Here is a 10518-nt window from a genome sequence, read left to right as displayed (position 1 = left end):
TTTTTAAATGTTCGGGATGTTCACAATTGTCAACATTTTCATATGTAAACTACACCCTGGGGGGTATAGGGGGTTTGTCACTTTGAACACATATTCTGATTTATTTTTGTTGTATCTCACAACAACCACTGAGTGTAAACAGTCGTCATGATGTCGGATGACACTGCTAGCTGTTCTGGTGACCGTGATCAATTGTTGAAATTCCTCCTTTGATGAGGATGAACTGTCCACAGCTATGAATTAGAGATGGCACGATACCACTTTTTTATGTCCGATACCGATACCATAAATTTGGATATCTGCCGATACCGATATGAATCCGATATAGTGTTTTTTAATCAACAAAACTGTTTTTTTTAAATATCTTGCTGCATTTTGTATAAGTTCATACTCAAGTTTAAAACAACAACTACACTAAAGCTATTCTGTTATACCTGTATGCAAAAAAAAATATTTCATAGTTCAGCAATACTGATCAATCTAATAGACTTAAACCTACACCATCCTCCCTATTCTGGTATTTTAAAGAGTACTTAGCGTAAATATTAAGCAACCTAACTAATAGGGTTCCAACTCCCAGCAACAACAAAAATAAATAAATAAAAAATAGGGAACCACCCCTCACGCTCCACCTCATGATGCTTAATCGACTTAATCAACCTTAATTTGATGCAGTGTGAAAAAAAAATGCACAGAAATCAATTATTTTTCAAGAAATATTAAATAGATTCAACATCTTTCTTCAACAAAATTGCAGACTGCACAGATGGTACCTTCCCAAAGGAAAAGGTACTATAGCTTACTAGGGTATATTAGACTTAATAGTCACTATATACAGTAATTGACTTCTATTCATTTTACATCAAATTAAAACTTTCGGTGTCAGATAATTATTTATTAAAAGCTCGACATTTTAAATGAGAATAAGAAAGAAAAGTATGTCTTTGTGCCCCCTTTTCCCTGTTAATGCCCTATCGGCCCCCCTGGCTAAACTTTGCTAGATCCGCCCCTGCACAGTTACCAGCGTCAGCTACGTAGAAAAAGATCCTCGAGTAGAAAGTAATATTAAATACATTCGAACAACAGCTGATCAAGCTTAAACGTGCTGCTGTTGTTCAGCCGCTGGTTTCCTCTTTCTGGTGCAAAGTGGGCCAAAAGCAAACAAGAGAGACGGAGTCGCGACAGAAAAGCCGATCAGCTGATCATTAAGCAGTTTCATGATTGAAGTAGCAGCAAGAAGAGGCAGTCGCTCCATATATCGTTTGTTAAGCTTAACGCAGGAATGCTTTACAAACATTCAGAGATGGACTTACACACTTGCTTTACTTCTCTCGGGATAACTTTGTCGGAGATGAAATGCCGGGTTGCTAGCGAAGCTCCAAATGCTATCCAGACCACCGACAGGTCCCGCATGCCACAGCCGCTCTATCACGTGATGCATACTGCTCCGACGTGCTAACGTTCTGAGGTGAGTTACGGCGTGTTGCAAGTTTTGTGAGGTGCTTTCGTGATATTTAATGGATCGGATTACATTTTTTATTTTTCTCCGATATCCGATCCAGTAATTTAGGTCAGTATCGGACCGATACCGATACGTAATATCGGATCGGTCCATCTCTACTATGAATTCTCCTTGTTAAACACAAGGAGACGATAAAACTTCCCATTCATCCAAATAAACTTTTGGCCACCTGTGAACTCAATACAAGAGCTTCCTCAGTGGTGACATCACCAGGTACTGCTCATCATTTTTATCAACTTCTTGGTGTGGTTCTGTCCAAACCAAGCATCAGCTACTCAGCTGTGTGTGTGCTGTTTTTACAGCTGGTTCAATAGCATCAGTGCTCAATAACTCACTCTTATAACACTGTTGTTCACTCTCTATGCTAAACTTTTATTAAGAGGAGGTAAGAAAATAACATCTTCCCATTAAAAGACGTGATTCAGGTACTAGTCAGTACTCCTCCAAACACCTGCCAACTCCTCTCATATTTTAAATCCCCATTAAAACGCATGATTTTAACTATTCTCCAGTCATTTCCAGGAATCATTTAAAAGCTTATACTGAACAGATTTCAAAGTCTTAAGTGAAAGCTAAATGGTTTCATATGCCAAGAATGTGAAGAAGTATGAAAAAAATGAAAATAAATTGTATTCTTCTGTGGTTTTGGTCATTAGGTGTGCTGACTTTTAGAAAAATAAAATACTCCTTGTCTGCTACTGTTTCAGTGTATTAAGACAATTCAGCAGCTTAATTTTTAGTTTAGATTTTCAACGATTTAGCTTTTGCTCAGTTTCTTTTTAGCTACATAAGCTTAAGATCTGTTTAAGTGTAGCCTCAATTCTCAGTAGTCTTAACTACAAACGGACACAATGGAGGGGACTCTGCATCCACAGGAAACCCACATACCAATAACAGGCTTAAATATTTCCATCCAAGTTTAAATATGTGGTAGAAAGAAAGAAAAAAAAATGCTGTTAAATGTGGGTTTTACAGTAAAACAAACATGGTTCTACCCGTAAATGTGAACCACAGGATGAGGGCAATCCCTCAAAACAAGTGAAACTGCTGATCAGTTCGTAAGGTATTGACCCTAAAGGTTAAATCTTAGCCCTGGGGAGAAATGATTGGGGGGTGGAGGTAGGGGTTGGGGGAGGCTGTACACAAAGGAAGCTGGAATGCAAAGGGTTAATCTACCAAGAATCCCTCTCCCATGTGAACAAAGGGGAAAAAAGTGGGAGGTGGGGGGGCTACAAAGGTTGACGAGAGGGTGAGGAGGGGGAAGGGAGGGGGGGGGGGGTCCATTCCCTAACCATCTGGATCTATTGTTTCAGAATCGGGGGTGAAGGTTGGAGAGCTGGAGGAGGGGAGAGGCGAGAAGACAGGAAGGGAGGGGGTCACGCCCTCGGTGAGTCTGGTCAACCCCAAGGGTGAGACTCTGTCAGACCTCCCACCTCTGAGAGTCACTTTAAATCATGAATATGGTAAGTACCCTTAATTAAATTAAAAAGTGGCATTTCCCAAGCACCTTAACTTTTGAATGGTTGCATGTACTGATTTATGTGTTGAGTTTATTATTCTCAAACCTGGATTACAGCTGTTTGTTCACATAACAGTAGTGATTTATTGGAGGGGGGATACACAGTTTAAGATGCACACTGTAAAATGTGTTTACGCAAGTAAAAATCCACATACTCACTCGAAATAAACAAGAATAAAAAGCAAAAAGGCTCTGCTAATAATAGAACAACTGAATAGATCGCTTACCACCACCATGAATGGAGGAATCCGGGGGGCTCGCCTAATGTAATATTCTTCTCCCATCGAATCTGAGAGAAGGAAAAGAAAAAGGGAAAGGAAAAGGAAGCCAGAAGAAAAGAGGTCACTTATGGCCACTAGAGAGGGAGGATTATGTCTGCAGGTCCGAGGTTAAGAACACATAATCAGTTAGTCTCAAACTGTCACTGGTATCGAATGTGAAGATCGGCATCCTTCTGGCTCTGTGCATCACCCTCTTCCCGACTATCTTTCTTCTATTAGCCCTCTACTGTTCCTCTTTTTAATGTAAAGTACAATCATCATCTAGAGTATAGCTTATTAATTTACTTCCTTACACCCAAATGGGCTGTCAGCAGACTTGAGACAATGCAGTTTACAATACACTGCCTATAAACGGCTAGAAATAACATTACTTCACCGGTTCACTAAGATCCCCTGGTTGGACAGTGAGCATGATCCGGTGTAACGTTATAGGATTTCCTTATGAAAAATTTATGCAACACCTTGCACCCTGTAATCATGTTTAGCATGTTTGCACTGACGATGTATGCCTGAGAGGGTACAAGCTGCTATAACACGAGCTACAGGAGGGATCTATCGTGTAAAGCTTGGTAATGCAGGAAGCCGTTTTCCATTCATTAGTAACCAAGGCCAATGTTTCTGGTAACATGTACTTGAACAGGAGTTGGTAAGGTTAAACTATAAGGGTGATTTTCAGGAAAGATGCAAAGAACGAAGGCATTTCTAAACCGACCGGGCTCGGTACAGCATAAAAAAGTCGATGTCATGGCTGCCGTCTTACCTCAGACAGGAAGGTCTGTGCTGATTTCTGTGCTCCCACATGTAGCAGGTATTCGTACACATATAACGCCAACCTGAAATGTAAAAGAAAAAGAAAAATTAGTGATATTTTTCAACATTAATGTCAAACTCCTCTGTCTTTGTCTTGCATTTTTAACAAATTAGACAAAAAGAATGAAGATTATGTATCAACAGATCAACGACTGTTCAACTGTGAAGAAGGAACAAACTATTATCAGGAAGTGGCAAGAGTGGGAAAAATAAAAAAAGTCAGGGAGGGTGAAGTCATTTAGAACTTTCCTCAATCAACAGAGAAGTTGGGTTAACTAAATGTCAGTCAGATATTGTTAGGGTTAAACAGGAAGTACTTTCTGAAAGTTCAGACAAAGGTTCAAACGTTCAGCCATCAGGCTAACCTATAACATCATGCAGCAACAGAAGACTGGACTTACAATGACCAACCTAAGATTTTGCTTGTGTTATTATAGTTCTTTTCATTACAGTGAATAGTTCTATTAATACAAGTAAATATCCCAGTATTACACTCCATACTATGCATACATGCATACTCATAACACTGCTGTACATTTACAATTTAACTTAGGTGGATTTGACTCTTCTATTTGGATTTTTTTTAATTATTAAATAAATAATAAAAACTTATAGTAGTGATTTTTTTAAAGTAATGCATATGGCCTTGCTAAAGCATCTGGACATTTTGTCATAACCTCATCACCTCCTCACTTGGTGATTAATTTGATTCGTCTTTATGGGTCTTTACACTACAGTAAAAACAAAAGGGGCAAAATGAACCTTCAGTTCCTTAAACACTTCCTGGACATTAGTTCCTTGAGCTCAAAGTTCCGGAGACTTGGAGCTCCTCCGTATTGTTATCTTCACTTTATTTCGGGATGGCTGTAAAGTCACTGAAGAAAAACAAAAGCTCCTGTGACTGAAGCTCTACAGCGCCTCTGTTCTCCTAGACCATAAATCTCACTTAAACATTCTGGGACTCCAGGTGGTCTGTATAGTTTGCTATACTTTACTGCTTCTGTGCATTTTATTAAGCCTAATTATCCAAACTCCTTTAATCACAACAAAACCTAAAGACAGTCAGACTCTTTGAAGAATACGCTTCTATTCAAAGCACCACATACCAGCAGAAATAGCTGCACATGACAGGCATTCCCAATCGTTCCAACCATATTTTAAAAGCTCTTGTCAAACTTTTCAAAATCGCTGCTATTATAACAGGCCAGCAACATTTGAAAATGGCAATCCACCAGGGTCTATTAACAGACAGACATCCATGCTGTGGAGTGGGAAACCCCCATTGGCCCAACATTGTACTCCTAACTCCTTCACTTAGTCATGTTTAATAGGCTGTTAATGGACCATCAATCGACCAGCAGTGTGGATATGACAGTGCCCCGTATGCCCAGAGCAGACAGTCCTCTGACAGCCCAATAAGGTCCTAATGAGAAGGACAGTAGCTTAGTGTCATAGTCCCTATCATTAGTCGATGAACTGATCAATGACACATGATTTTGAGATAATTAGGATGTTGTTCAGTTTGTTTTCAACCACTGACAGCTTTTTTCCCCCCCCAATTCTGTCTTCATTTCCAAAGTTACTTCTTCATAAGATGAAATAGCTATTAAAACATATTTAATGCATTTAAGTCTCTTAAGAAGATGCTAAAGAGGAAGTTCTATCAGCATTCAATGAAAATAAAATGGATAAAGACAGTTTAATAACCGCCGAGGTTGCAAATACTCAAATTACCCTTAGGTTTGTGCATAGCTGTGGTCCTGAAGTGCATATGGACTAAGATTAAACCTTGGGGTGTGTCTATAAAAAGAAAATTAATCCACCACTATTATTAGGACCATCGACTGGAGGCTCAGAAATCATTTGTCAAATGTTCTCAAATGTTTAGGCTTGACGCGTCATCTCTTGGTCACAATCTGGTAAATGTAAAATTTATTCTGACTAATCAGGACGCCTGATGGCGCGACCCTGTGATTTGGGGATAGTTATGGTGGGTTTATATCACAGTTTTCTGATTTTCTATTAACCAATCAATAAAGCTGATGAGTGCATGCTGTACATTAGTCAAGTGCTGGCTTGTTTTAAACTTCACTCCATCAACATAATATTATTTTTATGAAATTTGTTTGTTTTTTTAATTGAAGTCAATCTGAAATCTTTAGATTAACAGTCAAAACAAGTATAACAATTAACTCCAAATTTCTGTCATTGGGATAAAGGTCAATTTTATGTGACAGCTCACCTGTTTTAAGTGAAGTAACAAATATTTGCTAACTGATCCTGTCCAACTATTTACTATACATTTACATGTAGCACAGCTGCCTGTACTTCATGTCTAAATGTGTGCAAGTGTCTCACCTGCTTTCTGACGCTGCAGACAGACATGCAAAAAAGGTTTAAGCAAGGACTTCTAGAAATAGCTTGAAGCAACTAGCTTGAGCTCCAGTACATGTTTTGTCAAACCCCCAGATTACTGTTCTTACTTAAAAGTAAAAGAATTACTTGCTGTAACAAGACTTCCTTAGGTGAACCTGTGGAAGGATCACTAGCAGTTGCCTCCAGCTGCTTGTGTCTGGAGATGACAGAGGGCCTCACCCCAGTCCCGTTCCAGGGCATGCGACTGCCCTCGTGGACATCCCTCGGAAAACTGTAGGTTTTTACAACCCTGTTTACATTTAGTTTTTCCATTCTAAATATCAAAATCATCCAACTTGATTTCAAAAAAATGTTTAGAAGCTCAATAAAAGTATGAAGTTGGTTCAACTGCCATTGTGCTAGTATTCAGAATTATCCAGTGTTAGCTATGGGGATGTTAAACTGCACTTGTTTCCTTATTCTTGTCTCTTTTAGGAGTATGTTTTGCAAATCATCCCAGGCTATAAACACAATCATGTAGAGCATTGTTCTTTAAACTAATAACCTGTACTGAAGGAAAAAAAATTAAATAAATGCGCTTAAAATAAACATCCAGATAGTAAAGCAATGAACAAATTCTCTGTGAGGTTCAAGGCTTAATAACAGAAATGGAAAAAAAACTGCCATGGGTTACGTTAAGAGATATGATCTGTGACTGACCTGTACTTACTACAAATGGTATGCAAATGTTTAAAATATGCATTGTTAGTATGCAAATGTAGTCTGTGAAAGATATGAATAGGCAAATAGACAGTAACAGCAGTGATGTTAGTCCCTACATGTTCAAACCTTGTCCTTCACGAGAGAAAACAGGCAGAAGACATTTACGGGGCTAGTGAGCGGATTTTAATGCATGTTTCTTAAAAGTTAAGCAGAACACATTATGTGTATGATTTAACACAAGATATCAAACTGAAGGTGGCAAATTCATCATCATCCATGACCAGCTCTGAGTGTCATTCATATATTTCATACATATATACACATGTATATAACCATCAATACACCCGTTCACCAACATTGTTGGACTCAAAACCTGCAAACTTCCAAGACTGCTCACACAATGTATGTATAAGCCTATAGAGACTGTAAGCCACCTTAGAGTCCTGCATGCCGCTATGCGTCGTTGGCATTCAAGTGGGTCGACATGAGGTGCACAACCTTCTGTCCTCTTGACCTGAGCTTAATAATATAATATGCACTGTATACTAGCGCTGCAACAAGTTGGAAATTCTGGGCCAGAACTAATGATTGAAATAATTTAGACAGTAGTGGAAACCGATTTGTTTTTGTAATTTTCCACTGTACCCTTTGTGTCAGGTAAGCAAAGATCTGCGTATTAATCATAAAGTTGTCAACCGATTTTGAATGAGCTCAAATTGTGTTTGTAACTAATAAACCTGGATCCCAGATACAGAAAACTATAAATGGAGTCTAACCAATGGCAGTAACATTAGCCGACAATAAACTGGTACATTCCTATTGGTTGCTACTTTGAATAGATTTAAGTGATCTGTCTAGGCGGGAATTTCAATAAAAGAAACATTTTGCAACTACCCAACTTGTCTTAAAAGTTAAGAGTGCGAGACCAAGAGAGAACAGAAACTGAAAGTTTCTTTGTAAACACACATCCCAGCTGCAGACACGGTTTTCAGTCAACAATAATGACACATGTGTTACATAAGGCTAAACTATCAATGGGTCAGTCCAGGTTGAACATGTATCATTAGTAGTCCTGCACTTCATGCGGAAAGAGATAACAGTTTCAAAGTGCTGCTTTCTCTGCGTATGTACAGTGGGCTGACCTGCTTGGAAGGTAATAAATAACCGAGGGTGTTTCCCTGTTGCAGATAGTCACAGAGATAAGAGCACATAAATGAACAGGCAGACATATCGATGAACAAACAAACAAAGCACAACTGGCCTTGACTTCTTCGCAGAAGAATTCATATTTTTTATTATATTCCATGATAAATAAATCTCTCATAGTGCACTGATATTTCAAAAGGAAGAAACCATCCCGAGTGCAACCACTTAATTCAAAACAGACAGCGTGGCAGATTAGTTGTTGTACAAATAACCAATGCTCTTATGAGGCTAAAGGCTGCACTTCTGCTGAAACAAACACACGCGAACACTTGACCACTTTAGCCAGGGGAATCTGACCACTTTCTGAGGCTCCTAGCAATTTGTAGGTCACAGAGCTCTCTGTGACCGCTGGTGTAGAGTGTAAGTCACTGCCACTTGCAGGTCAGTCTAGCATTGAGCCACACACAAGCACCTACAACGCACACACACATGCTATGCATCATAGAGCTTTCTACCTCTGCACCTCAACACCCGCAGATTCCTTGGATTTAAAACCAGTTTTAAATATTTTTGAAATGCCTGGCAAAAGCTCACAGGAAGCTTTAGGATACAGCAAGTGCTTCAAATATTGATACTGTCTGCATGTCCCTGCACACTGCAGGCTTACAGGCTTCCTCAATACATGTGCATCCTTACACAGGAGTTTTGACTGGAAGGAAACGGGTAAGGACTTGGTGTTACATCTGGGGATGGGAGGTTCACGATGCAGATGCCCCCCAAGAGGCCTTCAATGAATTTTTTATGTGTGGTGTGTATGTGTGTGGGGTTTTTTGTATGTGGGCTGCAAGAAGGGGCAGCTTGTGTGTGCACCTGGCCTACTGCATTATTAAAGCTCAGAAGCTTGGACATAGAAAAAGAAAGAGAAGTTTAAGGTGAGGAGCCACTAGCGGTTGGTGGAGTGAAGGGAGAGACGAAAAAATGGCTTTGACTGGAACAAAAACGGGAACATGCCCAGTATTACAGTGGAGGGAACAGCAGGTGGTACAGGAGATTAGAGAAGCAGTCAAGTAGCAGTGTGTGATATTATATTCATCAGGGGAGGTTAAAAAACTGAAGCAACCCTTTTTCTGCCAATTGTTAAGGTTGTGTGGCCTCCACATAGCTTGACTCGTACGCTACTTGGTTGGTATTCTCTCTCCTGCTTTAAGAAAATTTTTCTTCCTTCTTCCACTTCATGTGAGGTGCCCTTTGACCTCCCTGCCCACTACGCTCTTATACATTTAAAGATGGGACATCTGCGCGTGCATAAACTCACTTCCACAGAGAGAGAAATCTCCCTGATGTACACGGTTGGCACACCTGACATCCTGCCTGAGGCTCCCGACAAAACCCCCTCTTTAAACATGGATGAGCCTGCCCACCATATCTCCCTCTCTTCTGTCTCCTTCTTTCTCTTCTGTCTCTCTCAACTCTGACGCAAAGCTGAGAGCAGCTGCTTCAGTCTGTCTCAATAATTCAACACTGAAGTGAGGGATGAAGAGACTGAGGAGCAGCAGTGGATGGGGAAGTGAGAGTTGGGAGGCAGATGGAGAAAAGAGGTGTAAAAGCCACGCACAGAGGAAAAGAATAAAGCAGATGGCTTCACAAATGACAGAATAGAAGGTGTGGGGTAACGTGGCGCCTGCTGATCTTCATGCAAACATGCACACGAGTCTCACAATTTGGTCCCACTTCAGCTCAGACCGGTCCGGCAAGTCAGAGCTGATGTGTCCAACTCATCCGCTCTGAGGACGAATCGATAAGCATTGACCTGTGTGAAAGCTCTTCCCTCTTCCTTTTTCTTCAGCAGGATATTTAACCGTAGAGAATCCGACCCCACTGTGGACCATTTGCAAAGCACAACACTCCCAAACTGTTAAATCTAACCAAAGTTTAACGAATCTTAATAAATGTCCCAATGCGCTTTGCTAGCTGTGACTTTTAGGAAAGGAAGTTCACTGCAGAGAAGCGTGTCTTCTATTTCGGAACCAGTGCACATGGGGTTTTTACAAATCTTTTTGAGACTAACGTGAAAGCTCCGAAACTCACAGGAGTGTTGCTAAACGTGCGGCACGTATCTTCAGAGCGAACAACAAGGCACCGAGACAGAGGCACACAGACAA

The 10518-nt window shown here is 40.2% G+C and overlaps 1 protein-coding gene across 3 annotated transcripts in view; it reads right to left on the bottom strand.

Annotated features, from left to right (window-relative positions):
• LOC146646816 (single-stranded DNA-binding protein 3) overlaps positions 1-10518 on the bottom strand; it is a 44492-nt gene that overhangs the window by 32818 nt on the left and 1156 nt on the right. For all 3 annotated transcript variants that reach the window (XM_085391123.1, XM_085391122.1, XM_085391121.1), the window contains exons 2-3: positions 4083-4155; positions 3269-3330 (exon numbers count right to left, since the gene is read on the bottom strand). In XM_085391123.1, the coding sequence (XP_085247249.1) occupies positions 3269-3330; positions 4083-4155 (135 nt within the window). The remainder of the gene's footprint in view (positions 1-3268; positions 3331-4082; positions 4156-10518) is intronic.

Source organism: Rhamphochromis longiceps, linkage group LG19 (assembly GCF_057381845.1).
Source record: "Rhamphochromis longiceps isolate RC_006_pf linkage group LG19, R_longiceps_female_GT1.1, whole genome shotgun sequence".
Classification (NCBI taxonomy): domain Eukaryota; kingdom Metazoa; phylum Chordata; class Actinopteri; order Cichliformes; family Cichlidae; genus Rhamphochromis; species Rhamphochromis longiceps.
The sequence above is the reverse complement of the archived record's forward strand: the minus strand, read 5'-3'. Positions and strand labels throughout refer to the sequence as shown.